Here is a 26,997-nt window from a genome sequence, read left to right as displayed (position 1 = left end):
AATCAAAGCCCTATGAAGAGAGACTGAAAGAACTGGGCATGTTTAGCCTGGAGAAGAGAAGGCTGAGGGGAGACATGAGAGCACTCTTCAAATACTTGAAAGGCTGTCACACAGAGGAGGGCCAGGATCTCTTCTCGATCCCCCCAGAGTGCAGCACACGGAATCATGGGCTCAAGTCACAGGAAGCCAGATTCTGGCTGGACATCAGGAAAAACGTCCTGATTGTTAGAGCAGTACGACAATGGAATCAGTTACCTAGGGAGGTTGTGGGCTCTCCCCTACGAGAGGCCTTCAAGAGGCAGCTGGACAGCCATCTCTCAGGGATGCTTTAAGGTGGATGATGACATTATTATTATTATTATTATTATTATTATTATTATTATTATTATTATTATTATTATTAAAGCATACCAGGGATAAAGCATACCAGGGATGCTTTGGGGTGGATTCCTGCATTGAGCAGGGGGTTGGACTTGATGGCCTTGTAGGCCCCTTCCAACTCTGCGATTCTATGATTCTATGATTCAGATGACAGTCCCTGCCATCTCCAGGTACGGCTGGGAAAATTCCTGCCAGCAAACCTGGAAAGCCACTGCCGGTCAGTCGGTGTTGATGGTCTGACCAGTGGAAGCTCCAGTGTCAGTGGGGCGGTGAATCCGCTCCAGGTTTCAGTCAGAACCCTAAAGGAGCTCTCCAAGTTGCGATGCTAGGAGTTGTAGCCCCCTCCAACCGCAAGCAAGAAAAACAAATCGTCACAAAAACTGTTTCAATAAATGTATATATCTTGTTCTCATTGGCAAGTTAAGTTACACTGCCCCAAATCTATAAGTACCTAGGGTGACCCTATGGAAAGGAGGACAGGGCTCCAGTATCTTTAACAGTAATGTAGAAAAGGGGAATTTCAGCAGGTGTCAATTGAAGAGGATGAAATCCCCTCTTCATCATTAAAGCTGCAGAAGCCCTGCCCTCTTTTGTATCTGACCACTCTACTATAGCTAGTGTAGCTTTAACTGTTGTGATGAAGAGGGAATTTCACCCTCTTCAATTGACCCCTGCTGAAATCCCCTTTTCTTGTTGTTTATTCGTTCAATCGCTTCCGACTCTTCGTGACTTCATGGACCAGCCCACGCCAGAGCTTTCTGTCGGCCGTCACCACCCCTAGCTCCCCCAAGGTCGAGTCCGTCACCTCCAGAATATCATCCCTCCATCTTGCCTTTGGTCGGCCCCTCTTCCTTTTGCCTTCCACTTTCCCTAGCATCAGCCTCTTCTCCAGGGTATCCTGTCTTCTCATTACGTGGCCAAAGTACTTCACTTTTGCCTTTAATACCATTCCCTCAAGTGAGCAGTCTGGCTTGATTTCCTGGAGTATGGACTGGTTTGATCTTCTTGCGGTCCAAGGCGCTCTCAGAATTTTCCTCCAACACCACAGTTCAAAAGCATCTATCTTCCTTCGCTCGGCCTTCCTTATGGTCCAGCTCTCGCAGCCATAGGTTACTACGGGGAATACCATTGCTTTAACTATGCGGACCTTTGTTGTCAGTGTGGTGTCTCTGCTCTTAACTATTTTATAAGCTACAGGAGCCCTGTCCTCCTTTTCATATGATCACCCTATAAGTACCGCCTCCTCCTATTTAGGAGTTGTAGCCCCAACACATCTGGCGGGCGCCAGGTTGGGGAAAGCTGACTACTACACCAGCCTGGAATAGGACCTGGGAGTCGCAAGGGATTGTGGGATTTGCAGTCCAGCAAGGAGGAGGCGGAGCTGTTTCGCTTTGTAGAGAAATGGGGGGGGGGAGGAGGCGCCTTGGAAACTTGGGCGTGGAAAGCCGGGGGCGACCCTGCCCGCTTCGGAGTAGCCAATGAGTGCTGGAGAAAAGTGGTCTGTTCCTGGATAAAGCCGGAGGCGACCAGACCTATTGATCTCCGAAGAGGCGATGGCCGCAACGCGGGTCCTGGAGTGGCTCTTTGCCTTTTATTTCCTCGCCCACATCCCGATCACTTTACTGCTCGATCTGCAAGCGCTGCTGCCCGGGATTTACCCGCAGGGAGTGAGTAAAACCATAGCAGCAACAAGCGGAGGAGACCTTGTGGTTGCTTTTACTGCGCTCACTCTATTCACCTTTTGATTTATTTGTGCCCTTTGGGGGAGGGGGACATGCATCGGATTTCCGCTGTCCTTTATGCCATTGCATGTCGATTCGAAGAGAGCCCTGCTGGAAGAGACCCCGGCTCCATCTAACGGAGGAAGATGTCCTAGACTAAACAGGGATGTTTCACCTTTTGGCACAGTATTTTATCCAGCAGCTGGACAGCCCTCCGTCAGGGATGCTTTAGGGTGGATTCCTGCATTGAGCAGGGGGTTGGACTCGATGGCCTTATAGCCCCCTTCCAACTCTACTATTCTATTAACCTACCTTGTGTTGCCCAGGTCCTTGAATAGCAATGATCTCTGTAGTCCACTCTACTCCCCAACTGACCCAAGAGCATTTTGAAATGAAAAGGAGCAACTGGCAATTCAGCTGGAATTCAGAGCATTGTTGTGTAAGCCTGATTGTGACCTCAGAGATTCATACAAGTCTTTATTTTAAAGGGATACACCATTTCCCCCCCCCCCCCCTCTGCAGTTTACCAACATGAAATAAAAATCTGTCAGGGATGCTTTAGGGTGGATTCCTGCATTGAGCAGGGGGTTGGACTCGATGGCCTTGTAGGGGGTTGAGCAGGGGGTTGGACTTGATGGCCTTGTAGGCCCCTTCCAACTCTGCTATGCTATGATTCTATGATACAATACTGGGCTAAGTACTTTTCCTATCACCTGCTGTGGGATGATTTTTTTAAAAAAAGGAAAAGAAAACACCCAGTGGCTTGGAGATGCCAAGAATTCATGCTTCTGCTTGCAAACCGGGGCGTGTATAATTGAGAGATGGTTGGTGTCCCGGTTCTCACGGAGCCTCAACAGATGTTTCCGGCAAGCCCCCACGCATGATGTAAAGGGAACAGCCCCGTTATTCCCCAGTAGTTGCTGTTTAGAGGTAGACTGCCTTTGAACATGAAGGCTCGTGTTTCCTGCAATAGACACGGATAGGCTGCGCCTTCCCCAATGTGATTTGTCTAATCTTTTTTTAAAAGCACCCTAACGCCTTTAGCCGTCAACGATATCAAACCCAGGGCCTGTCTTTTATTTAAAATAATAATACTTCAACATTTTAAACTGCTGCTTAAACTGCCTTTTAAAGTCGTACCTTTCTATGTCTGAGCTTCTTTGGTATTTAAAGCTATTTTAAATTACGGTTGCCGCATTTAAATCATTTTAAGGTGTTTTATCTTGTATTTGGTTTTATGATGTTTGTCTCCCTGAGGGCTTTGGTTAAAAGGAAAATTCCAGCCTGCGCTGGAATTATTTTCTGGGTGTGCCCATTTGTAGAACGTAGTTAGTTGAGTTGCCTTTGACCCAGTGAAGGCTGGTGGCTCCAATGTCAGTGGGACAATAAATCCGCCCCGGGTTTCAGTCAGAACCAGTCAGATAGCTCCTTCTGACTAAAACCTGGAGCGGATTCAGCACCCCACTGAATCAGAGCCTCCACTGCTTTTACCAAGCCCTATGAAGAGAGACTGAAAGAACTGGGCATGTTTAGCCTGGAGAAGAGAAGATTGAGGGGAGACATGGTAGCACTCTTCAAATCCTTGAAAGGTTGTCACACAGAGGAAGGCCAGGATCTCTTCTCGATCCTCCCAGAGTGCAGGACATGGAATAACGGGCTGAAGTGACAGGAAGCCAGATTCCGGCTGGACATCAGGAAAAACTTCCTGATTGTTAGAGCAGTACGACAATGGAACCAATGACCTAGGGAGGTTGTGGGCTCTCCCACACTAGAGGCCTTCAAGAGGCAGTTGGACAACCCTCTGTTAGGGATGCTTTAGGGTGGACTCCTGCATTGAGCAGGGGGTTGGACTCTATGGCCTTATAGGCCCCTTCCGGCTCTGCTATTCTATGATTCTATGAATATTTGTCCATTGACTTTGGAAAATTAGAATCTCACAAAATTCTCCTATTAATGGAAAAGGCGCTGTTTCGGGTTGCATCTGGTAATGCATCTGTTGCATCTGGTAATGCAAACCTGGAAAGCCACTGCCGGTCAGTCGGTGCTGATGGTCTGACCAGTGGAAGGTCCAGTGTCAGTGGGGCGGTGAATCCGCTCCGGGTTTCAGTCAGAACCCTAAAGGAGCTCTCCAAGGTGCAAAGCATACCTGGCTGGCCGATGCTAGGAGTTGTAGCCCCCTCCAAGGTTTGAAGCAAAGAACCAGCCGAACAGCCTGGTTGCCTTCCTTGTTGCTCTTTTGGCGCCGGGCAAAACTCCTTTGATTCCCTCAAGCTCTTTGATTTGCTACGTGTTGAATTATATTTTGCCTTTTGTATCTTGCACTAGGAAGTTGTATTTTGAGCTGTTTGAGATGTCATTCTTCACATTTGACCCATTGCAATGCTTGGGACAAGTCAGTCATGATTAACTTAAGTCCCATGGGTTTTAATGGATCTTCTCTAAGCAACACTACTTCTGGATCCAACCTATTGCATTGACGGTTTTGTTTTTATTGTGTACATCACCCTAAGAGTCAAAGCTACAGGGCAACTGGTGTGTTAAGTGAGTTAGTAAATACCGTATTCCTTCGATTCTAAGACGCACTTTTCCCCCCATATAAACATCTCTAAAAACGGGGTGCGTCTTAGAATCATAGAATAGTAGAGTTGGAAGGGGCCCCCAAGGCCATCAAGTCCAACCCCCTGCTCAATGCAAGAATCCACCCTAAAGCATCCCTGACAGATGGCTGTCCAGCTGCCTCTTGAAGGCCTCTAGGGTGGGAGAGCCCACAACCTCCCTACGTAACTGGTTTCATTGTCGTATTGCTCTAACAGTCAGGAAGTTTTCCCAGCTCACATTTAAGTATTTGGCTCAGTTCAGACAACGCGTTTCTCAACGGTGGTTTTTAGAACTCCACGGTGGAGGTTTTACACCGTTGAGAAATGTTTGGTGTGGCGGGAAAACTCCACGCAACAGTGGAGGGTTTTTTTTTGGAAAACACTCCACTCAGAATATCCACATTGTGCAGAGGAGAGTTCCTGCACAACCGTTGTGTGGCGTGGAGGGCTCCGTTGCGTGGACGTTTCCCACTGGCTATATTATTCTTAGAATCAAAGCTTTTTTTTGTTGATGGTACTGAAATTAGTGTGCGTCTTACAATCGATGGCGTCTTAAAGTCGAAGAAATACAGTAAATAGTGTCCTCTCTCTTTGCCTTCCTCCTCACGCTGAAGTAATTGAACAAGTTGTCATCCATCCATCTAATGGCCATAATATATATATATATGCCTTTTCTGAGAGGTAAAAGATTGAGGGAAAGAAGGGAGTTCATACCAACATTTGACAGCTCATGTCAGCAGCGGCAGGGAACCATAGAAATATCAGCGGATTAAAGAATCCTTACAGTGCAATCGTATGCATGTCAGAAGTCCAGTGGGACTAACTCCCAAGCAAGTACATAGTCCAATGCATCTGGAGGGCACCGTGTTGGGAAAGACTGGCCTATCCCAGTCATACACAGCTGTTTGCTCCTAGGACACACACTGTACTATTTTGGATAGAACATCGGCCTTAGCTAGACCTAAGGATTATCCCAGGCAAATGGAGGGGTCGTCCCTGCCTGCTCCCGGGATCCCCTGTGTGTCATTTGGATGCACAAGGATGATTCCAGAATATAGGCCTGGTCTACCTATGGTCATTGTATAAAATCCTAACTTCCATTAAGCCGGTATGGATATCACCCTAAACCGCAGCTTAGCATTACGAGGCTGAGAGCAAGCCGGAGGGAGTGTGCAAGCACAGTGCTCATTCTATTATTATTATTATTATTATTTATATAGCACCATCAATGTACATGGTGCTGTACAGAGTAAAACAGTAAATAGCAAGACCCTGCCGCATAGGCTTACAATCTAATAAACCATAGTTTAAGATTTCTAATAAACCAGGGTTTAATTAGACCAAGATTCTTATGTCTGACCCAGCCCTGTATCACTTGGGTTGCTCTTAACTGAACTTAAATGTGACATGGCTTCCCCAACCCCCATCGTTTTTCCTGATATTCCTCTTTAAAGCACTGTGTGCACCGATGACATTTTAATAACGGTAATAATAAGGTGACTAAGATGTTATATTTAGGTGCAATTAATTAGCTGTTTCCTTCTCTCCCCTTAAGCTGACAGAATGGTTAACCTGGTACATAGCTACCTTTAAAGACCCCATGATGGCTGATCCCCCAGCCTGGTTCAAGTCGTTCATATACAGTGAAGCCTTCTTACAGCTGCCGTTCTTCCCCGTGGCAGCCTATGCTTTCTGGAAAGGTGAGTGCACCCGTCTGGGGGAGTGGAAGAATCATTCGTGAGTGGGTCTGCCAGCAGCACAGAGGTGTAGCAAAAGAATCATGATTGTGCACTTTGTGATAAAAGCACAAAACTTGGCACGTACGAGTAATATCCAGTGAAGCGCAAAGTTGGGGAGGCCTTCGTCATATCCTCAAAATGTGTTGGGCCTCAAGTCCGTAGGAGCCATGCTTGCTTTGGCTCAGTGAAGAATCTACTTAGAATCATAGAATCATAGAGTTGGAAGGAGACTCTAAGGCCATCGAGTCCAACCCCCCGCTCAATGAAGGAATCCACCCTAAAGCATCCCTGACGGATGGCTGTCCAGTTGCCTCTTGAAGGCCTCTAGTGTGGGAGAGCCCACCATCTCCCTAAATAACTGGTTCCATTTTCGTACTGCTCTAACAGTCAGGAAGTTTTTCCTGATGTCCAGCCGGAATCTGGCTTCCTGTAACTTGAGCCCATTATTCCATGTCCTGCAGTCTGGGAGGATTGAGAAGAGGTCCTGGCCCTCCTCTGTGTGACAACCTTTTAAGTATTTGAAGAGGGCTATCATGTCTCCCCTCAATCTTCTCTTCTCCAGGCTAAACATGCCCAGCTCTTTCAGTCTCTCTTCATAGGGCTTCAGTAAACCAAAACTAGGCTGACGGGTATTACCCAGAGGACCTTCTCTTCTGCTGCTCCCAGACTGTGGAATGGCCTGCCAGAGAAGATCATAGAATCATAAAATAGCAGAGTTGGAAGGGTCCTAAAGGCCATCGAGTCCAACCCCCTGCTCAATGCAGGAATCCACCCTAAAGCATCCCTGACGGATGGCTGTCCAGTTGCCTCTTGAAGGCCTCTAGTGTGGGAGAGCCCACCATCTCCCTAAATAACTGGTTCCATTGTCATACTGCTCTAACAGTCAGGAAGTTTTTCCTGATGTCCAGCCGGAATCTGGCTTCCTGTTACTTGAGCCCATTATTCCATGTCCTGCAGTCTGGGAGGATCGAGAAGAGGTCCTGGCCCTCCTCTGTGTGACAACCTTTTAAGTATTTGAAGAGTGCTATCATGTCCCCCTTCATTCTTCTCTTCCCCAGGCTAAACATGCCCAGTTCTTTCAGTCTCTCTTCAACCTGACAGTCTTTTAGCATTTAAAAAAGCAATAAAGACTGATCTGTTCCGGCAGGCCTATCCAGTGGAATTTTAGAATGTTTTAATCATGTATGCTATGATTTTTAATTAGTTTTTAATGTGTTTTATATTCACTGTTGTTCCCTGCCTCGATCCAAGTGGAGAGGAGTGTAAGATTATTATTATTATTATTATTATTATTATTATTATTATTATTATTATTATTATTATTATTATTATGGTCCTAGCATCAATCCCTAGCATCTCCAGGTATGACTGGGAAAGAAAGACAGACACAGACACACACTTGGAAAACTGGAGAGTTCCTGCCAGTCAGTGTAGTCCAGGGGTGGGCATTGAATGGCATTGAACGCGAAGTTTGTTTTTTAATGGACCCCAGTATTGTTCTTTTAAATGGATGCTGCTGTTTTTATACTGTTTTTATGTCTCTGATGGTTTTTAAATTTTGTATATTTTTAATGTTTACTGTTTTTAGCTTTCGTGAACCGCCCAAAGAGCTTCGGCTGTGGGGCCGTATATAAATAATAATTAAATTATTATTTAATTATTATTAAATAATAATTTAATAATAATTAAATAATAACTTAATTATTATTTATTAATAACAGCACCATGTACATTGATGGTGCTATATAAATAAATAATAATAATAATAATAATTATATAATAATTTAATAATAATTTAATAATAATTTAATTATTATTTATTAATAACAGCACCATGTACATTGATGGTGCTATATAAATAAATAAATAATAATAATAATTATATAATAATTTAATAATAATTTAATAATAATTTAATTATTATTTATTAATAACAGCACCATGTACATTGATGGTGCTATATAAATAAATAAATAATAATAATAATTATATAATAATTTAATAATAATTTAATAATAATTTAATTATTATTTATTAATAACAGCACCATGTACATTGATGGTGCTATATAAATAAATAAATAATAATAATAATTATATAATAATTTAATAATAATTTAATAATAATTTAATTATTATTTATTAATAACAGCACCATGTACATTGATGGTGCTATATAAATAAATAAATTAATAATAATAATAATAATAATAATAATAATAAATAAATAACCCCCGGAGTTTCTGTGCAAGTCCCTGCTGCCCCCTGCTACGACTGCAAAACTTACTATAAAGGCACCCCCTCCCCAATCTTGGTGCACTGACACCAAAATGTGGCAGTGGCAAAAAAGACCCTATTTTTAGCTTTGTAACAGAGCTAAACAAGCCCTTTTTTGGCAGCTGCTGCAGCAAAGGACTGCTCTTTTTCTCTCCCCTCCTGCTGAATTTCAAAACCAAATCGGGGAGCAAGGTTGTTCTCTCCCAGTGAGTCCTGGGATCGGTGGGGGGAGGTCAAAATCGGTTCCGAATTCCCAGATGCTGCAAACCCTTGGTGTGGGCAATGCTGAGCCAGGCAGCTTGAAATCGCGATCCTTCCTTTTTTTAAAAAAACGGTGGACATGTTTTGTAAAAAAAAAAAAATCTGCTTAGAGAACTTGAGTTCCTCTGGCACAGTTTTAAAATTGGGATTGCCAAAGTTTGAGGAACCTTTCCTTTATTTTGCTCCTTGACTCCAGGTCATTGTCAGTGGATCCGGACTCCAGCAATCATCTATGCGGTGCACGTGACTACAACGCTGCTTCCAATCCTGGCTCACATCATGTTTGGTGATTTCGCCAAGTCCAAGCATCCTGGGCCAGACACGCTGCGGGAACGCCTGTCCCTCGTAGCTATCTACATCCCGTATTTCCTGATCCCCCTCCTGATCCTCTTTTCTATGCTCTTCAGCCCCCTGTACAACAAGGTGGAGAAGAGGAAAAAGAAATAATTCAGCTGGAGGCTCCTCCTGGGGTGGGGGTGGGGGGGAGGAACGACGATTTGAAAGTTTGCAAACTGGGTCAACGCAAGAAAAGCTCCTTGTGCGTACCGCGAAAAGCCTCGAGGAGGATGCGGAATTTGGCTCTCTCTTAAAACGGGTCTTGACAAACTTGCTAAAGGGGGTTTTATTTCGTAAACCAACCTGTTCCTCTAGTCCAGTGGTTCCCAAAGTGGGCGGTACTGCGCCCTTGGGGGCGGTGAGATTGCATAGGGGGGTGTTAAGAGGCCAGGGGGCGCTTGAGGTGTTTTTTTCCCTGAAGCGCCTCTCCAGAAGGTCTTAAAACCCAGGGACATTTTTATGGGAGAAGGTAGTTTGATCCCAAGAGTCCTTTTAACGGTGAATTGAAATGTTTCAAAAGCACCAAAACACTAATGAAGAGACATACCCTGCTTGGTGTGCCCTGCCACGCCGGCTGCAAAACAGAGGTGTTCACTCTCTTTTCCCTCCCTCCCTTGGCAAGCCTGCGGCGGGTGCTTCCCATTTAAAGGAGGCATGCGCAGGGGGCACTGGGCATGAGTTTGTGGAACCAAGGGGGCGGTTACCTGAAAAAGTTTGGGAACCACTGCTCTAGTTAAAGAGGTCACTTCACTTCCGCTGGGTCAAAAACGCAGCTGTCGTTGAGATGCTTTTTAGAGCTGTTCAATAAATCTCCTTTTTGCGAGAGACGGTCTCTTCCTGTTATATTTCAACCCAGGAAAAATTCCAGGGGGAAGAGAACAGCTCCTCCTCCCATGGTAAAAATCAGGGTGGGAGCTTGGTGTTAAGGGCAGCGTCCTTGGTTGTCCTTGGTTGCAGGCCGTGTGCGTTGCAAGGGAAATGTAGCATTGTAGACAACCTGACCAACAAAATCTCATGTCTGTCCAGCAGGTAACAGTGCCTGGTATTATTGTATCATCAATGTACATTGTAATTTATGAAGCAGGAGAGAACTGTTCCATGTCCCTGAAGGGCTTACTCTAGAGAAACGCGACACAAGGGAGATGCCAGACGAAAGGAAAGGAAACGCAGGCAGCTGTAAACGGGGGGAGGGTGGAAATATGCCAGGTCGAGGGTTGAGGAACATGTATACTTTCAGACGTCGTTGGACTCCCATCAACTCCAGCCAGCATGGTTAGTGATGATGGGAATTGTAGTCCCATCATTGTAGATCGCAAGCTGAATATGTGCGATATGGCTGCAAGAAAGGCCAATGCTATTTTGGACTGCATTCATAGAAGTATAGCTTCCAAATCACGTGAGGTCCTGGTTCCTCTCTATTCGGCCCTGGTTAGGCCTCATCTAGAGTATGGCGTCCAGTTCTGGGCTCCACAATTCAAGAAGGATGAAGACAAGCTGATCTGTGTTCAGAGGAGGGCAACGAGGATGATCAGGGGGCTGGAAACAAAGCCCTATGAAGAGAGACTGAAGGAACTGGGCATGTTGAGCCTGGAGAAGATTGAGGGGAGACCTGATAGCACTCTTCAAGGACTTGAAAGGTTGTCACACAGAAAAGGGCCAGGATCTCTTCTCGATCCTCCCAGAGTGCAGGACACGGAATAACAGGCTCAAGTTAAAGGAAGCCAGATTCCAGCTAGACATCAGGAAAAACTTCCTGTTAGAGAAGTACGACAATGGAATCAGTTACCTAGGGAGGTTGTGGGCTCTCCCACACTAGAGGCCTTCAAGAGGCAGCTGGACAACCACCTGTCAGGGATGCTTTAGGGTGGATTCCTGCATTGAGCAGGGGGTTGGACTCAATGGCCTTGTAGGACCCTTCCAACTCTGCTATTCTGTGATTCTATGAACAGCATGTAGGAGAGGGGCGGCAGGCTCGCCATCCCTGTGCTAGAATGGGGCTGCCACCATAGGATGCCAGGTACTCATTTTTCCCAGGGTCATGTTCAGCTAAGGTCATGTTCCCTGGGTCATGTGCACTTGTGCCACCCAAGTGATACCAATGGGATCTGCCTTAGCAGATGGCCTTTTGCCGTAAGAAGAGCACAACATTTTATTGTGTGTGGATTCCTTTTCCACACCATGCGTAGTTTTTTTGGAGCCCTTTGGGGTCCCTGTTCCATATCGGCACCAATCAGGTGCAATTTGGAAAGAAACGAGACATTTTAAAAAACCCAATAATTTATTTCCTGATTTCCTTAAAAGTGTATTACAGGTGGGGGTTGTTTTGTTTTTTTAAAAAGAGAACAGTCTGGTGGTTCAAACGTTGGATATAAATGCCTGACCATTAAAAAAAAAAAAGCTTACAAAATACCTTATTATGAACCCTAAAGCAAATCCATAGAGTATTCAAAATGAAGGTCTAAACCAGCCTTCCACAATGGCTTGGACTACAGTATCCCCAGCCAATCAGCATGCTGGCTGGGGATTATGGGTCTTGTAGTCCAACATGTCCGGAGGGCGCCTGGTTTGGGGAAAGCTACTCTAAATTCCTTTTCTTTTTGTCTGCCTCGCAAGACATGCGGTCGGCCACCTTTGCCCGTTCTGGAATTGTTCAGGGGCCGGAACGGTTTGAAGACTTCCCAGGTTGGCCGTCGCTGGTCTGAAATTCTTGCTCTACTTCTGAAAAATGAACTGGTCGATAAATTCGTTCTGGTCCGCTTCTATCTTACATAGTGTTTGATATTCGATCCGATACCTGGAAAGAGGAAAAGGTTAGTTTGGCAGGGCAGAGTACAGTTTAGGGTGTTAACACACGTACGTGCAAAGAGAAGCCGGCCTTTTGGAAAGATGTCTGTGGCTCACACTTGTGCAGCCCGTGGATCAAAAGTCCTGTCTGATGATGAATAATACAAGAACAACATGGAACAAGTTGTGTGTTAAATATTCTTAAGAACATAAGAAGAGCCCAAGGGTCCATCTAGTCCAGCCCTCTGTTCACACAGTGGCAACAGCACCCTCCCGCCCATGTTCCCCAGCAGCTGGTGCACACAGGCTTATTGCCTCGAATACTGGAGACAGCACACAACCATCAGGGCTACTAGCCATGGATAGCCTTCTCCTCCAGGAATTTATCCAACCCCCTTTTGAAGCCATCCAAATTGGTGGCCATCACTACATCTTGTGGTAGTGAGTCCCATAATTTGACTATGCGCTGTGTGAAGAAGTCCTTCCATTTATTTGTCCTGGATCTCCCACCCATCAGCTTCATGGGATGACCCCGGGTTCTAGTGTTTTGAAAGAGGGAGAAACACGTCTCCCCACATTCTCCACACCGGGCATCATTTTGTCCACCAATATCATGTATCCCCTTAGCCTCCTTTTTCCCCAAGTTAAACAGTCCCAGTGGATGTAACTTCCCCTCATAGGGAAATTGCTCCAGCCTCTTATTCTTGTAGAGCCTCATGTGGCGCAGAGCGGTAAAGCAGCAGTTCCTCCAGCCGAAACTCTCCCCACGGCCTGAGTTCGATCCCAGCGGAAGCTGGTTTCAGGCAGCCGGCTCGGGTCGACTCAGCCTTCCATCCTCCCGAGGTCGGTAAAATGAGTACCCAGTTAGCTGGGGGAAAGGTAATCACGGCCGGGGAAGGCAACGGCAAACCACCCCGCTATAAGGCCTGCCGAGAAAACGTCAGCGAAAGCTGGCGTCCCTCCAAGAGTCAGTAATGACTCAGTGCTTGCACGAGAGGTTCCTTTCCTTTCCTTATTCTTGTATTACTTATACGTATATTAATCCTGTTCAGTCCTGCTCCCGGAATATATTTGGCACTTAATTTTTTTAGGGCCTTCATAAAAAAAAAAAAAACGGCCTTCAACTCCCAGTTCCTTTCATCCGCTTCCTGCAACAGACCAAGCGAACTCCGGTCGGTGACAGCATCTGTCGCAACAAAAGCTGTTCGTTCTGAAGGCCGCCCCCAAATCTCTCCTGACCTTTCCAGCTGGGTCTTCTTCTCGGCTATTAAAGCCTGGAGCTGCTGCTGCTGTGCCTCCCTTTGCTTTGCTATCGACTTCAGCAAGTTCCGGGCCCCGATTGCCTGTGGAAAGAGGGGATTTTACGTTTTCAGCAAACTACGTTTCGCTGTATTTTAGCAATCCTAAACGGGGCAACGGATGATTACATGACTTAGTGTCCAATCCTATGCACGTTTCGACCGAAAAAAGCCCTACGACTCTGGGAACTCTAGGGCTTTTTTTCCTCCTAAACACACACAGGATAGCACCCTGAAGAAATCTAGCAAGAATTTATCATCGGAGTTTTCACAGATTCATTAGACTGCTTCTTTAATCTGCACACATTTTGCAGAGGAAGAAGCATCCATTCTAAAGGGAAAAGAGCAGTGCCTTATGCCTGCTGCGATACATCTAAAAAACAGTCTCAGAAGAGGTATTCCCTTCTGCGGGAGAGAGAAGGGTGGGTGGGTGGGTATGCCTCTTCTACTATGATCCCAGCCACGGATTTGTAAATACTTACATTTGTGCCTGGTTAAAGGCATTGCATCCAATTAATTACAGGCGTCCTTCCATTAATCAATCTAGTTTGCAAAAGTCCCCTTTAAAATAATAAAGTTCTACAGTAAAGAAACAACTTATTTTGAGATAATGAATCATAGGGGCCTATAAGGCCATCGAGTCCAACCCCCTGCTCAGTGCGGAGATCCACCTTAAAGCATCCCTGACAGATGGTTGTCCAGCTGCCTCTTGAATGACTTCTAGTGTGGGAGAGCCCACCACCTCCCTAGGTCACTGATTCCATTGTCATACTGCTCTAACAGTCATAGAATCATAGAATAGTAGAGTTGGAAGGGGCCTACAAGGCCATCGAGTCCAACCCCCTGCTCAATGCAGGAATCCACCCTAAAGCATCCCTGACAGATGGTTGTCCAGCTGCCTCTTGAATGACTTCTAGTGTGGGAGAGCCCACCACCTCCCTAGGTCACTGGTTCCATTGTCATACTGCTCTAACAGTCATAGAATCATAGAATAACAGAGTTGGAAGGGTCCTACAAGGCCATCTAGTCCAACCCCCTGCTCAATGCAGGAATCCACCCTAAAGCATCCCTGACAGATGGTTGTCCAGCTACCTCTTGAAGGCCTCTAGGGTGGGAGAGCCCACAACCTCCGTAGGTAACTGGTTCCATTGTCGTACTGCTCTAACAGTCAGGAAGTTTTTCCTGATGTCCATCTGGAATCTGGCTTCCTTTAACTTGAGCCCATTATTCCGTGTCCTGCCCTCTGGGAGGATCGAGAAGAGATCCTGGCCCTCCTCTGTGTGACAACCTTTTAAGGATTTGAAGAGTGCTATCATGTCTCCCCTCAATCTCTTCTTCTCCAGGCTAAACATGCCCAGTTCTTTCAGTCTCTCTTCATAGGGCTTTGTTTCCAGACCCCTGATCATCCTGGTTGCCCTCCTCTGAACACGCTCCATGCTGGTGTGAGAGAAGGTAGCATCTTATGAGGCATACCATTCTCCTTCTCAAAGACAACAGTGCTGTCAAGGCAGGAATTTGGAGCAGCAATCAGGGATTCCATTTAGCAGAATGAGCAAGGGACACTCCAAAATGTAGATTATTTATTTATTTATTTATTTATTACATTTCTATACCGCCCAATAGCCGGAGCTCTCTGGGCGGTTCACAAAAATTCAGGGGCGCTTACCCCATTTTGAAATAAGTGCAATACTACACAAAACCACAGGGAGTCTCCGTGGGCTGCAATCCTAAACCCACTCTAGAATAAGCTCTCAGTGGGACTTATGTCCGAGTAAACATTCATAGGAATGCGCTGTAAATGCTGCACACCCACCCCCAAATAACTTTTGAAAAACCTGTGCTTGGTGATTAACGAAAGGCACTTTGTTTTTCTTTAAAAACGCATACGCTGCCCTTCTGCAAGGCTCCCAGGGCAGTTTGCAAAACAAATGTTTTTAAAACAACACGGCCCCCTCAAAAGCTGCAGTAAATATAATAAAACCACAATTCATCCAAAGGTTTTTAAGCTATTATTTGACGAAGCGTGGATCTAATTGCTCTCCCGCTCTTAGAGAATGCTGGCTGGGGCATTCTGGGAGTTGTAGTCCAACACATCTGGAGCGCCCCAGGTTGAGGAAGGCTGGAATAGTTGAATTGGGAGGGGCCTATAAGGCCACCAAGTCCAATGGCCATCCATCACCAAGACGGAGGTACCTGTACGATTCCAGCAACACACACACACCAAAAAAAATCCTCAAGGGGGAATCCCGAAACCAGCCAAAGGATTGAGCATGTTCAGCTGCCATAAAGTGCCAATTGTCCGTTGCGGGTGGGGATTAAATGTGGGGAGGGGAATGGAATGGCATAGCCTGGGAAAGGACATGGCTGGCTGACTGGAACCCTGGACAGGGACTGCCTTGCACTGCAACATTTTGTTGCAGGTCCCAATAGAGATGTGTATAAAACCAGAAAGACTGTTTGCCCAGTATTGTGAAGGCTGCACCAAAAAAAAAAAAAAAGCTTCGAAAGTGGAGCGGTCATTTTGTAATGGTGGGCAATGAGGTTGCCCACTTACCTTAATCTTCTCATTTTCTGTTGCTTTTGCTAGCTGATCTACAAGTTCAATGAGGCTGCCCACTATTTTTTTAAATTCTGCAATTCCTGCAAAGGAGGAATAAAACAAAAGACATCTATGTCTCTAGCATAGCTGGGAACGGGGGAGGGGGATTCTTTTAAGACAAGAGGTACATTTTTATTAATAGTGCTGTTATAGTTCTCTAACAGTTTTTAAAAGTTGCGCAGATATATATCTGCAATCCATCACAACTGGGGAGCACCACATTGGAGAAAGATGCTATATGGTTTACTCTGGCTGGCAGTCAGAGTAAACCAGCCAGAGTACACCAGTGACTGCCAGCCAGAGTACACCACATAGCATCCAGTGACTGCCAGCCAGAGTACACCACATAGCATCCAGTGACTGCCAGTCAGAGTACACCACATAGCATCCAGTGACTGCCAGCCAGAGTACACCACATAGCATCCAGTGACTGCCAGCCAGAGTACACCACATAGCATCCAGTGACTGCCAGCCAGAGTACACCACATAGCATCCAGTGACTGCCAGCCAGAGTACACCACATAGCATCCAGTGACTGCCAGCCAGAGTACACCACATAGCATCCAGTGACTGCCAGCCAGAGTACACCACACAGCATCCAGTGACTGCCAGCCAGAGTACACCACATAGCATCCAGTGACTGCCAGCCAGAGTACACCACATAGCATCCAGTGACTGCCAGCCAGAGTACACCATATAGCATCCAGTGACTGCCAGCCAGAGTACACCATATAGCATCCAGTGACTGCCAGCCAGAGTACACCATATAGCATCCAGTGACTGCCAGCCAGAGTACACCATATAGCATCCAGTGACTGCCAGCCAGAGTAAACCATATAGCATCCAGTGACTGCCAGCCAGAGTAAACCATATAGCCATTACATAACCCATCATTCCAAGCCATCCTGACCAGTACCTGGATGAAGAAGCCTGGATTATAGTGCTGGAAGGACGGGGCAGACCCGGGTTCAAATCCCCATCCAGCCATGAATCCCAGTAGGCGACCCTGGGATTATCACTCTTTCTCTCTCAGTTTAACCTACCTCACTGGGTTATTGTGAGGATAAAAACGGATTGGGGAGAACCATGTCTGTTAACCTGAGCTCTCTGGAGGAAGAGCAGAATATCGTGGTTAATAAATAACAGGGGAGGCTGTGTTCAGATGACACAGTGAGGGCAAAACCATGGTTAATTGCAGGCGTGGGCAATGTGGCCATGCAGATGTTTTGGCCTACAACTCCCATCAGCCTTTGCCATTGGCTGGGCTTTATTGTGATGGGAATGAGCCTAGACAGGGATTTTGCTCGTGTGTTTCCCTCGAGTAGGAGAGAGTACAAGGAAGGAACTGGAAGCTTTTGCTTCCCATTTCAATTAACCAGGGTTACAATTTCATTTAACTGGGGTTGTGTCCAAACCCTAAACCATGATTAATTTTGTCCTTTATTATTTGTTATTACATTTATATTCTGCCTTTCTTCCTCGGAACCCAAGGCAGTGTACAGGGTCCTCCCCCTCCTCTCCATTTTATCCTCATAACAACCCTGTGAGGTAGGTTAGGTTGAGAGTCAGAAATTGGCCCAAAGCCACCCGGTCCAACACTCTAACCGCTACACCATCCTGGCTCTTAACTGTGGCTTCTTGAAACAAGCCAGATTCATAACCCAGAGTTTGAAGTTGGCTCCTTTCAAACCATAGTTAAGATTAACCACAGTGACCCTGTTCAGACAACACGCTAAGCCGCGGCGGTTCAGCATTCTGAGCTAAACATGATGGCTTAACGTGTTGTGTGAACCATTCCTAACCACGGTGGCTACAGAACCACAGTTTAAACCCGCTCACGAACCCTTTGCTGCAAAAGGGTTAGCGTCCTAATCATGGCTTAGCGCGTTGTCTGAACAGGCCCAGTAGTTTAGGTCTGGATGAAACAATTGGTTGCAGTTCATAAAAAAACCAGAAACTTTTGGCTTCCGAACAGAGGCGGGCGCTGCTTGCCTAGGATCACTCCCACCACAATAAACCATAATTTATCATGATATCTGAACACAGCCAAAGTGTGCACGAAGGCCCTGTGATTGCTCAGTGATTTTTATGGCTAACGGGGCTTGAACTCATTTCTTTGGCCCATTACCCAAATGGAATCCGGGACAGTGCACAGTAATGTCTTTGGGTAGGTCCATGGCTGCAGCATCTATGAATGAGCCATCAGAGAGCAAAGAGCACAATCATACGGCCTCAAAGCCCACGGCTTGCCTGTAGCCCTACGAAAGGGTCTTGGGGACACCTGCAATATTGCTTTTGTGGACAAGAGTCCATTTTTCCTCCGATGCATGAAATGACACCCTCCACATTTCCAAGGCATTTGGACCGGTTCTGCCGGTGAGAAACAAACTCCCCATGTGCTTGTAAATGTCCCTAAAATCCCATCAGCCTCCAATGTAGTAATAGCCCCAACACCCCTGCAGAGTAGAATATTTGCTGCAAGCTTAAACCCTAACAGGTAGTGGTCTGACCATGAAAAGGGAGATAACAAGAACACAACCCACCCCACATGCAAACCACTGTCTTCCTGCCCAGTCAAGAATACAAGGTCATAAACATAGTAGAGTTCAGCATTTTCATGCGCTGTAAGTTCGCCCCTGCTTGAGCACTGGATCCCCTGTGTGTCACCTAGATGAACAGGTTTGACCCCTGGACGATCCAGGGATAAGCCTTAGGTCTAGCTATGGCCTAAGTGCCACACAGGGCATCCAGCACTCAGGCAGGGACAAACCCGGGATGATCCTGGGATAAACCTTAGGTCTAGCTACGGCCTAAGTTTCTCATGACCTCAATGCAAACTAGAAAAATAACACTGCAATCCTTCTGAGAGAAGCAACTCACCGAGCTGTATTTTGTTTATATGTCACTTTTTATCTATCCTTTCAATGTTTTGGTGTTGATTTTGCTGGTCTGCGACCGTAATAAATAACAGTAATACTTAGTTAAAACACCAAAAGCAATAAAAACATAAACGCAATAAAACAGCAATAAACGCAACAGGAAAAAGCAACGATAAAACTAGCAGCAGCAACGGCAGCCGTTACTAAATGACTACAGCAAAGCCAGGCAGATGGTGCTGCTGTTCTTGAGTTCGGAAGTCAAATGCATTGGGCGACAAGTGTGCGAATTAGCGCTTGGACCCAGCATACATGTTACCGGAGGCGTGAGAGAGGCAGCTCTGTGCTCAGTGCAGAACTTACTGTCTACAAACAGCTTGCATTCCTCTTTCAGCTCAATGGTTTGCTGAGACACGTCCGGGTCCAAAACCCTCAGTTTGTTCAGCTCATCGAAGTGAAGGCCAGCTTCCCTTAGGATGTCTTTGGCCATTCCGGATTCTTTTCAGGCTCCTGGGCAAAATAATTCGGCACGAGAAACATCAAACGCAAAGAAAGGAGAATAGAACCCTGAAAATCCAAACGCAAAGGTTCTGAATAGGTTTGCCCCCTGTTCCTGATTTTGAGCCATGGTTCCTTACTTTGTGATACTAAACTTTAATGCTAAATAAGGAACAAGTATAATAATAATAATAATAATGATGATGATAAATATTTCTTACCCGCCTCAATGATAAAATACATAAAATTGAATTAAAACATAATATACATTGTTAAAAACATCCTTAAAAACATCCTAAAAGCATCCTAAAATTCCACTGGATAGGCCTGCCGGAAGAGATCAGTCTTGATAGCTTTCTTGAATGCTAAAAGGCTGTCAAGCTGACAAGGAGACAGCAGGCCATTCCCCAGACTGGGAGCAGCAGAAGAGAGGGTCCTCTGGGAAATACCCGTCAGCCTAATTTTGGCTGACTGAAGTAGATTCTTCCCAGAGGACCGGACTGTATGGGAGAAGGCGATCCCGCAGGTCGCTTGGACCCAACCCATGTAAGCAATCCCGTTCTTATGCTGCTTTGAATGATGCTAAACGTCCCTCTCAATTTATATTATTCATAATAATGTTTACTAATATGTGTGAACTCCATTACAAATGTGCAATAATAAAAAAAACTCTTTTGCTACCTTACAGATCCATCCTACGCATGTTTACTCAAAAGTAAACGTTCAGTGAGGTTTACTGCCCAGTAAATGTGCATAGGATTGCAGCCATAAGCACAAACCTATAGACACTAATCTGGGAATAAATCAAGTTGTTCATGCATTGTTCATGCATTGGTTATTTCTCGGTTGGACTACTGCAACCTTCTTCTCTCTGGCCTGCCTTCTTCTCACATCAGTCCGTTGGTTTCTGTTCACCACTCTGCTGCTAAGATCATCTTCTTGGCTCGCCGCTCTGACCATGTTACTCCACTTCTGAAATCTCTTCATTGGCTTCCAATTCACTTCAGAATCCAATATAAACTTCTCCTGTTGACCTACAAAGCTTTTCACTGTCTAGCTCCTTCCTATCTCTCCTCTCTCATCTCGCACTATTGCCCCGCTCGTGCTCTTCGCTCCTCTGATGCCATTTTTCTCACCTGCCCAAGGGCCTCTACTTCCCTTGCTCGGCTTCGTCCATTTTCTTCCGCTGCCCCTTACGCCTGGAACGCTCTTCCAGAACATTTGAGAACTACAAGTTCAATCGCAGCTTTTAAAGCTCAGCTAAAAACCTTTCTTTTTCCTAAAGCTTTTAAAACTTGATTTTGCTCTGACTTTATACTGTTAGTTTTACCCTACCCTGTGCCTGCTTGGTGCATTCTCTTCCCCTCCTTATTGTTTTATTATGATTTTATTAGAATGCAAGCCTATGCGGCAGGGTCTTGCTATTTACTGTTTTACTCTGTACAGCACCATGTACATTGATGGTGCTATATAAATAAATAATAATAATAATAATAATAATAATAATAATAATAATAAGTTGAACAGAGTGGGATTTAATTCAGGTGGGTTTCCCTGAGTTGGTAGGTCATTTAAAACTTTATTTAATGGCTGTAATGATATATACCCTATTTCTTCGATTCTAAGACGCACTTTTTCCCCCATATAAACATCTCTAAAAATGGGGTGTGTCTTAGAATCGCAGGTGTGTCTTAGGGGTTTTTTTTTCTGTTGGTGGTACTGAAATTAATGTGCGTCTTACAATCGATGGCGTCTTACAATCGAAGAAACACGGTAGAGAGAGAGAGAGAGAGAGAACATTTCATCACCATTCCAGCATTTTTTTGTATTTTGTAGCCCCCCCGCCCCCCAATCTGAGACAGAGAGTGTAGAATAAGGCGAAAACTACATATCAAAATTGGGTTTTATTCATTCAACACATAGTTTGTTTGTTTTTTTAAAAAAAAATACAGGTTCTTGGGGAGGTACAATGTTAAGGACAAAAGAAGAGCCATGCTGGATTAGGTCAAAGGGCTGTGTAGTCCAGCATTCAATTGGCCCCACAGTGGCCAACCAGATTTAACTTTTATTCAATGAAAATCTTTCAGGGCAGAAGCCCTGACAAGGCAGCTTGCAAGGGAGAGCTAATAGCCATTTATAGGCCTATAACCTCTATGAATTGATTCTGCAAGGCTGTCGTTTTCCACCGCTTAACTGAAAAGCTTCGGCTATTGGGCGGTATAAAAATGCAATAAATAAATTAATATATAAAAAATAAAATCGACTTTGTCTCTAGCCTTTATGCCAGGAGTGGACAACTTCTGGCCCTCCAAATGTTTTGGCCTACAACTCCCATGATTCCTCACCACTGGGTAAGGAGGCTAGGGCTGATGGGAAATGTAGGCCAAAACACCTGGAGGGCCACATGTTGCCCAACCCCGGTTTATGTTATAAAGGGACCCCAGCTATACACGCTTTTGTGAAAGCTCACCTTAAAAAGCAGGATATAAATAGCCATGCAAGTCAGAACAGACAAACCAACAATCACGGTGCAGTGAGTTCCATATTGCAGGAAGGAGGACTTTTTGGGGGCGAGGGGACGGGTCAGGACTCTGTCCTGACTCTATTGCTGATAAGTTGTTTTGGGGACAGTTTAACTGTGCCAACGGTTGCTGATCCCCCGTTCAGAGTTGCCTACTGACATGGAGACGCCGTTAAAAGCAGCCACGGCTCATACCTGTTGATACGACATGATCTCATCCTTTCTAAGAAGGCAGCAGGTCAGGCTGTCTGGATCATGGTTGCAGATCCCACCGGAAGGCGCACAAGCAGGACAAGAGCACAACGGCCCTCTCCCAGCGATGCTCCCCAGCAATGACTTTTTGGAGGTACACTGCACCTGAACGGGGAAGGTTCATCTAATCCAACCTTCCCCAACCCAGGTCCCTCCAAATGTTTTGGACTACAACCCATCATTGCTGCCCGCTAGCCATACTGGGTTGGGATGATGGGAGTTGGAGTCCAAAGGTTCGATGATGGGGAAGGTTGAATCCTCTCACAAAAACCCGGTCTCGCACGCCCTCAGTAGCCCTCTCCAGAACTTGGACGCTCTAACCCTAACCCTCTTGGTTAGTGAGCGCTGAAGCCCTGCAGGATCAGACCCAAGGCCTGCTTAGCCTAGCATCCCAGGGCAGAAAGCCACTGTCCTTTCTCATGAATTCTCCCTGTTACGTGGTATTTAGAGGTACAGTGCCCCTGACCAGGGAGGCTCTAGCTCAACCTGGCGCCTTCCAGTCTTTTGGACTACAACTGACATCATCCCTGACTATTGGTCACAGTGACATGGGGCGTAGTCCAAACCCCTTGGAGGTCGCCAGGTTGCCTTCCCCCCAGCTCTATACCATCCTTCCCCAACCTGGTATCTTCCAGATGGTTTGGAATACAGCTCCCAAAATTCTTGACCAGTGGTCCTGCTGCCTGGGGATGATGGGAGTTGGAGTCCAACACATCTGGAGAGCACCTGCTTGGAGAAAGCTGCTATAGCCTCATGGCCCCCTCCCCATAAGTCTATAGTAAGCCCGGCTTACCTGCCCCTGTTTCCCGGCCAGGTGCCTCCGGCGCTCCCCTACCAAAAGCCTTCCTCTTCCTCCTCCTCCTCCTCCTCCTAAGCGGCCTTCCGCTGCCACGGCGACAGCGGCAGCATCAGCAGCCGCCGCTCCCGCCCCGCCCACAAGGAATGTGCCATTACCCTCAGTGGGAGGGGAGAGGAAGGGAGGCGCTTTGCATCATGGGAGATGTAGTTCCTATAGGAAGAACCCAAGGCGGGAGTGTTGCGGGGGGGGGGGAGATGGAACAGCACTGATGGTAAAGCAGGTTTCTGTTGCAGATGCGCGCGCACGCTTACCTGGGAGCAGGTGGCTGTTCTGAGTAGGCATGAAAAGGATTTTAAGTTTTATTCCTATGTGCAGTGGTTCTCAACCTTCCTAATGCCGTGACCCTTTAATACAGTTCCTCATGTTGTGGTGACCCCCCAACCATAAAATTATTTTCGTTGCTACTTCATCACTGTAATTTTGCTACTGTTATGAATCGTCATGTAAATATCTGATATGCAGGATGTATTTTCATTGTTACAAATTGAACATAATTAAAGGATAGTGATCACAAGAACAATATGTAATTATATATTGTGAAATATTTATTTCTAATTACAAATAAATGAAATGTCTCTGTTCCTAAGACCATCGGAAATATGGGTTTTCCAATGATCTTAGGCGACCCCTGTGAAAGGGTCGTTCGACCCCCAAAGGGGTCCCGACCCACAGGCTGAGAACTGCTGTGCTAGGGTGACCCTATGAAAAGGAGGACAGGGCTCCTGTATCTTTAACAGTTGCACTGAAAAGGGTATTTCAACAGGTGTCATTTGTATGTATGGAGAACCTGGTGAAATTCCCTCTTCATCACAACAGTTAAAGGTGCAGGTGCCCTGCCCTCTTTTAAATCTGGTCACTCTAGTATAGCTTCTGCAGCTTTAACTGTGGTGGTGAAGAGGGAATTTCACCAGGTTCTCCATATATACAAATGACACCTGCTGAAATTCCCTTTTCTATGCAACTGTTAAAGATACAGGAGCCCTGTCCTCCTTTTCATAGGGTCACCACACCTTATAGGCCCCTTCCTACTATGCTATGATAGGGTGACCCTATGAAAAGGAGGACTGGGCTCCTGTATCTTTAACAGTTGTATTGAAAAGGGAATTTCAGCAGGTGTCATTTGTATATATGGAGAACCTGGTGAAATTCCCTCTTCATCACAACAGTTCAAGCTGCAGGAGCCCTGCCCTCTTTTGTATCTGGTCACTCTAGCTATCCTCCTGCAGCTTTAACTGTGGTGAGGAAGAGGAAATTTCAACAGGTTCTCCATATATACAAATGACACCTGCTGAAATTCCCTTTTCTATGCAACTGTTAAATAAACAGGAGCCCTGTCCTCCTTTTCATAGGGTCACCCTACATGTGCACCACTCCGGAATCTATTTTAGATATGGAGCGGTATATAAATATTGATCATCATTATCATCATCATGGATCAGGCCAAGGGTCCATCTAGTCCAGCACTCTGTTCACACAATGGCCAACCAGCTGTTGAACAGGGGCCCACAAGGCAGGACACGGTGCAAGAGTGCTGCAAAAATTGCTCTCGTTCCCTGGTGTACCAAGTCCAATTCAGCACTTTCGTTTTATTTCTTCTAAAACAACAGCACCCTCCCACCCATATTCCACAGCAACTGGTGCACACAGGCTGACTGCCTCGAATACTGGAGATAGCACGCAGGGCTGGTGCCAGACTATTTTGCGCCCTAGGCAAGGTGAACTACTTTCACACACACACACACACACCCCAAAAATGCCAACTTTGATTTTTAAGAACATGTGTTTCCTGGGGAAAAAAATAAGCACAAAACTTGAAACTGCTAAATTTATTTTAAAGTGCAAGAAATACGTCATGCCAATTATAGCAAACAAATTGGAAAGGAACGTCTACGGGTCTAAAATGCATTTTTTAATAGGAATATCTCCTCCAAATCATCCCCCTCAACTCACACGCGTGCGCGCACACACACACTCAGCATCACTCACTCCAAACAAACACACGCATGAACGCATGCATTCACTCAAAGACCCCATGCACCCCATTCACCCATACACTCTCTCTCTCTCTCTCTCTTCCGGGCGCGTTCCGGAAGTCCGAATGTGGAGCCGCCCCACCCCCACCCTAGCATCCCTGGCTTCGCTTCGGCTGGGCGGGCGCGGGGCGCCATCTTGCCCGCTCAGGCCCAGAATCCTCCGGCCGGGCCAGCTCACAGCCAATGTGCGTGATTGCTGTGCTGTGCCCGGCGCCCCTCTTAGCTTGGCGCTCTAGGAGGCCACCTGGGTGGCCTCTATGGTAGCACTGGCCCTGATAGCACACAACCATCAGGGCTAGTGGCCATGGATAGGCTTCTCCTCCAGGAAATTATCCAACCGCCTTTTAAAGCCATCCAAATTGGCGGCCGTCACTACATCTTGTGGTAGCGAATTCCATAGTTTAACTCTGTGCTGTGTGAAGAAGTCATTCCTTTTATCTGTCCTGAATTTCCCACCCATTAGCTTTATGGGATGGCCCCGGGGTTCTAGTATTATGTGAAAGGGAGAAAAATGTCTCGCTATCCACATTCTCCACACCATTCATGATTTTGTACACCTCTATCCTGTCTCCCCTTAGCCTCCTTTTTTTCAAGCTAAGACCTCAACTCGATCAAAATCACTGCCCTGCAACAACAGGCAGTGCGTCTAAGACACAGATCCTTGTGGATCCTTATAATTATTAAAAGGAAAATCCCCCCAAACCAGTCAAATGACCAACCTGGCACTCAGGGGCTCTGCCTTGGCACAAAAACATGGATCCAAAGCATGGATCTTCATGGATCCTCATGATTTTTGTGGTCACAAAGCACACATGCCTCCCCAGACTTGACCATAGAAATCACAGATCTGGCACTTACTGGTGCCGCCACGGAACATAAACAACAAAAAAGTAAAAGCTGAATCCATGAAAAAACCCAAAACCCACATCTTGATATCATGTGACTTTTATGCAGAACCCCCCCCCCCCAAAAAAAAACAGCCCCGCAATCAAATCACAGAGCAAAGGTGCTCTTAAGACTGAACCATCAAAATCAGGGATCTACCACTTGTGGGCACCTGCATGGCATAGAAACATGGATCTGAGACACGGATCCTCATGATTTTATAGGGGAAATCCCCCAAAGCACATTCAGATGACAGAGCACATCTGCCTTTGTAGACTGAACCATAAAAAACACGGGTCCAGGACTTGTTGGTGCGGCCATGGCCCCCAAACATGGATCTGGGACCCCGATTCTCATGGATCCTCGCGATTTTAACGGGAAATCCTCCCAAACCACAACCAATTCATAGAGCACATCTGCCGCCACAGACTGAGCCAAGAAAACCACGGATCTGCCATTCATTGGCACCACCCCGGCACAAAAACATGGACCCAAGGCATGGATCCTCATTATTTTAAAAGGAACATTTCTTCCAAATCATGTCTTCCTCCACTGACCGGACCATAAAAATCATGGATCCATCACTCGTGGGCGCCTCCACAGTATAAAAATATGGCTCTGAGGCATGGATCCTCATGTAGCTTTTGCACGGTGTACCTGCACACTACGTTATAAAACATCAAAGCGTCTTGTGGCACCTTAAGGGAAAACATATTTATGTTGATGGCATTGACAGGGAAATCTGAAAAGTCCTGTCATTTTTGTCTAAAGTAAAAAGTCTACAAACATCCCAGAATCAGAATCGCTGACTCGTAGCCCTTCACAGCACTTGTTACTTTCTCCTGAAATTCATATCTGAAAGCCTTGTATTTCTAAGGTCAGTTGCATATTACCCAGAAGAAGAAGACCCCTGATTAGGGCATTTTGGAAAGGTCAGAGCATACTCCGGAGTTGTCATTCGCCCTTGGGGCGCTTATCAGGAATAAGAAGTAACATTTGTAGGCTGCCAAAATGTGGCATTGTTTTAGGTAGAATAGTTTCGGTTATGGAAACATTTATGGGACTTGTGATCAGTCACACG

At 45.9% G+C, this 26,997-nt stretch overlaps 2 protein-coding genes across 2 annotated transcripts; one reads left to right on the top strand and one right to left on the bottom strand.

Moving 5' to 3' along the window:
* Positions 1–1,889: 1,889 nt before the first annotated feature.
* On the top strand, positions 1,890–10,144 carry TMEM97 (transmembrane protein 97). The gene is made up of 3 exons (XM_063146701.1): positions 1,890–2,048; positions 6,255–6,399; positions 9,172–10,144. The coding sequence occupies exons 1-3, from the start codon at positions 1,935–1,937 to the stop codon at positions 9,420–9,422; spliced, it is 510 nt and encodes a 169-aa protein (XP_063002771.1). The 5' UTR covers positions 1,890–1,934; the 3' UTR covers positions 9,423–10,144.
* Positions 10,145–11,570: 1,426 nt separating this feature from the next.
* IFT20 (intraflagellar transport 20) lies at positions 11,571–23,051 on the bottom strand. The gene is made up of 5 exons (XM_063146460.1): positions 22,933–23,051; positions 19,232–19,378; positions 15,948–16,033; positions 13,335–13,438; positions 11,571–12,105 (listed from the first exon to the last, which is right to left on the bottom strand). The coding sequence occupies exons 2-5, from the start codon at positions 19,356–19,358 to the stop codon at positions 12,024–12,026; spliced, it is 399 nt and encodes a 132-aa protein (XP_063002530.1). The 5' UTR covers positions 19,359–19,378; positions 22,933–23,051; the 3' UTR covers positions 11,571–12,023.
* Between the last annotated feature and the right edge of the window lie 3,946 nt (positions 23,052–26,997).

The sequence above is a fragment of the Elgaria multicarinata genome, chromosome 22 (genome assembly GCF_023053635.1).
Source record: "Elgaria multicarinata webbii isolate HBS135686 ecotype San Diego chromosome 22, rElgMul1.1.pri, whole genome shotgun sequence".
NCBI classification, from domain to species: Eukaryota; Metazoa; Chordata; class Lepidosauria; order Squamata; family Anguidae; genus Elgaria; species Elgaria multicarinata.
This window is presented reverse-complemented; position numbering and strand designations above follow the sequence as displayed.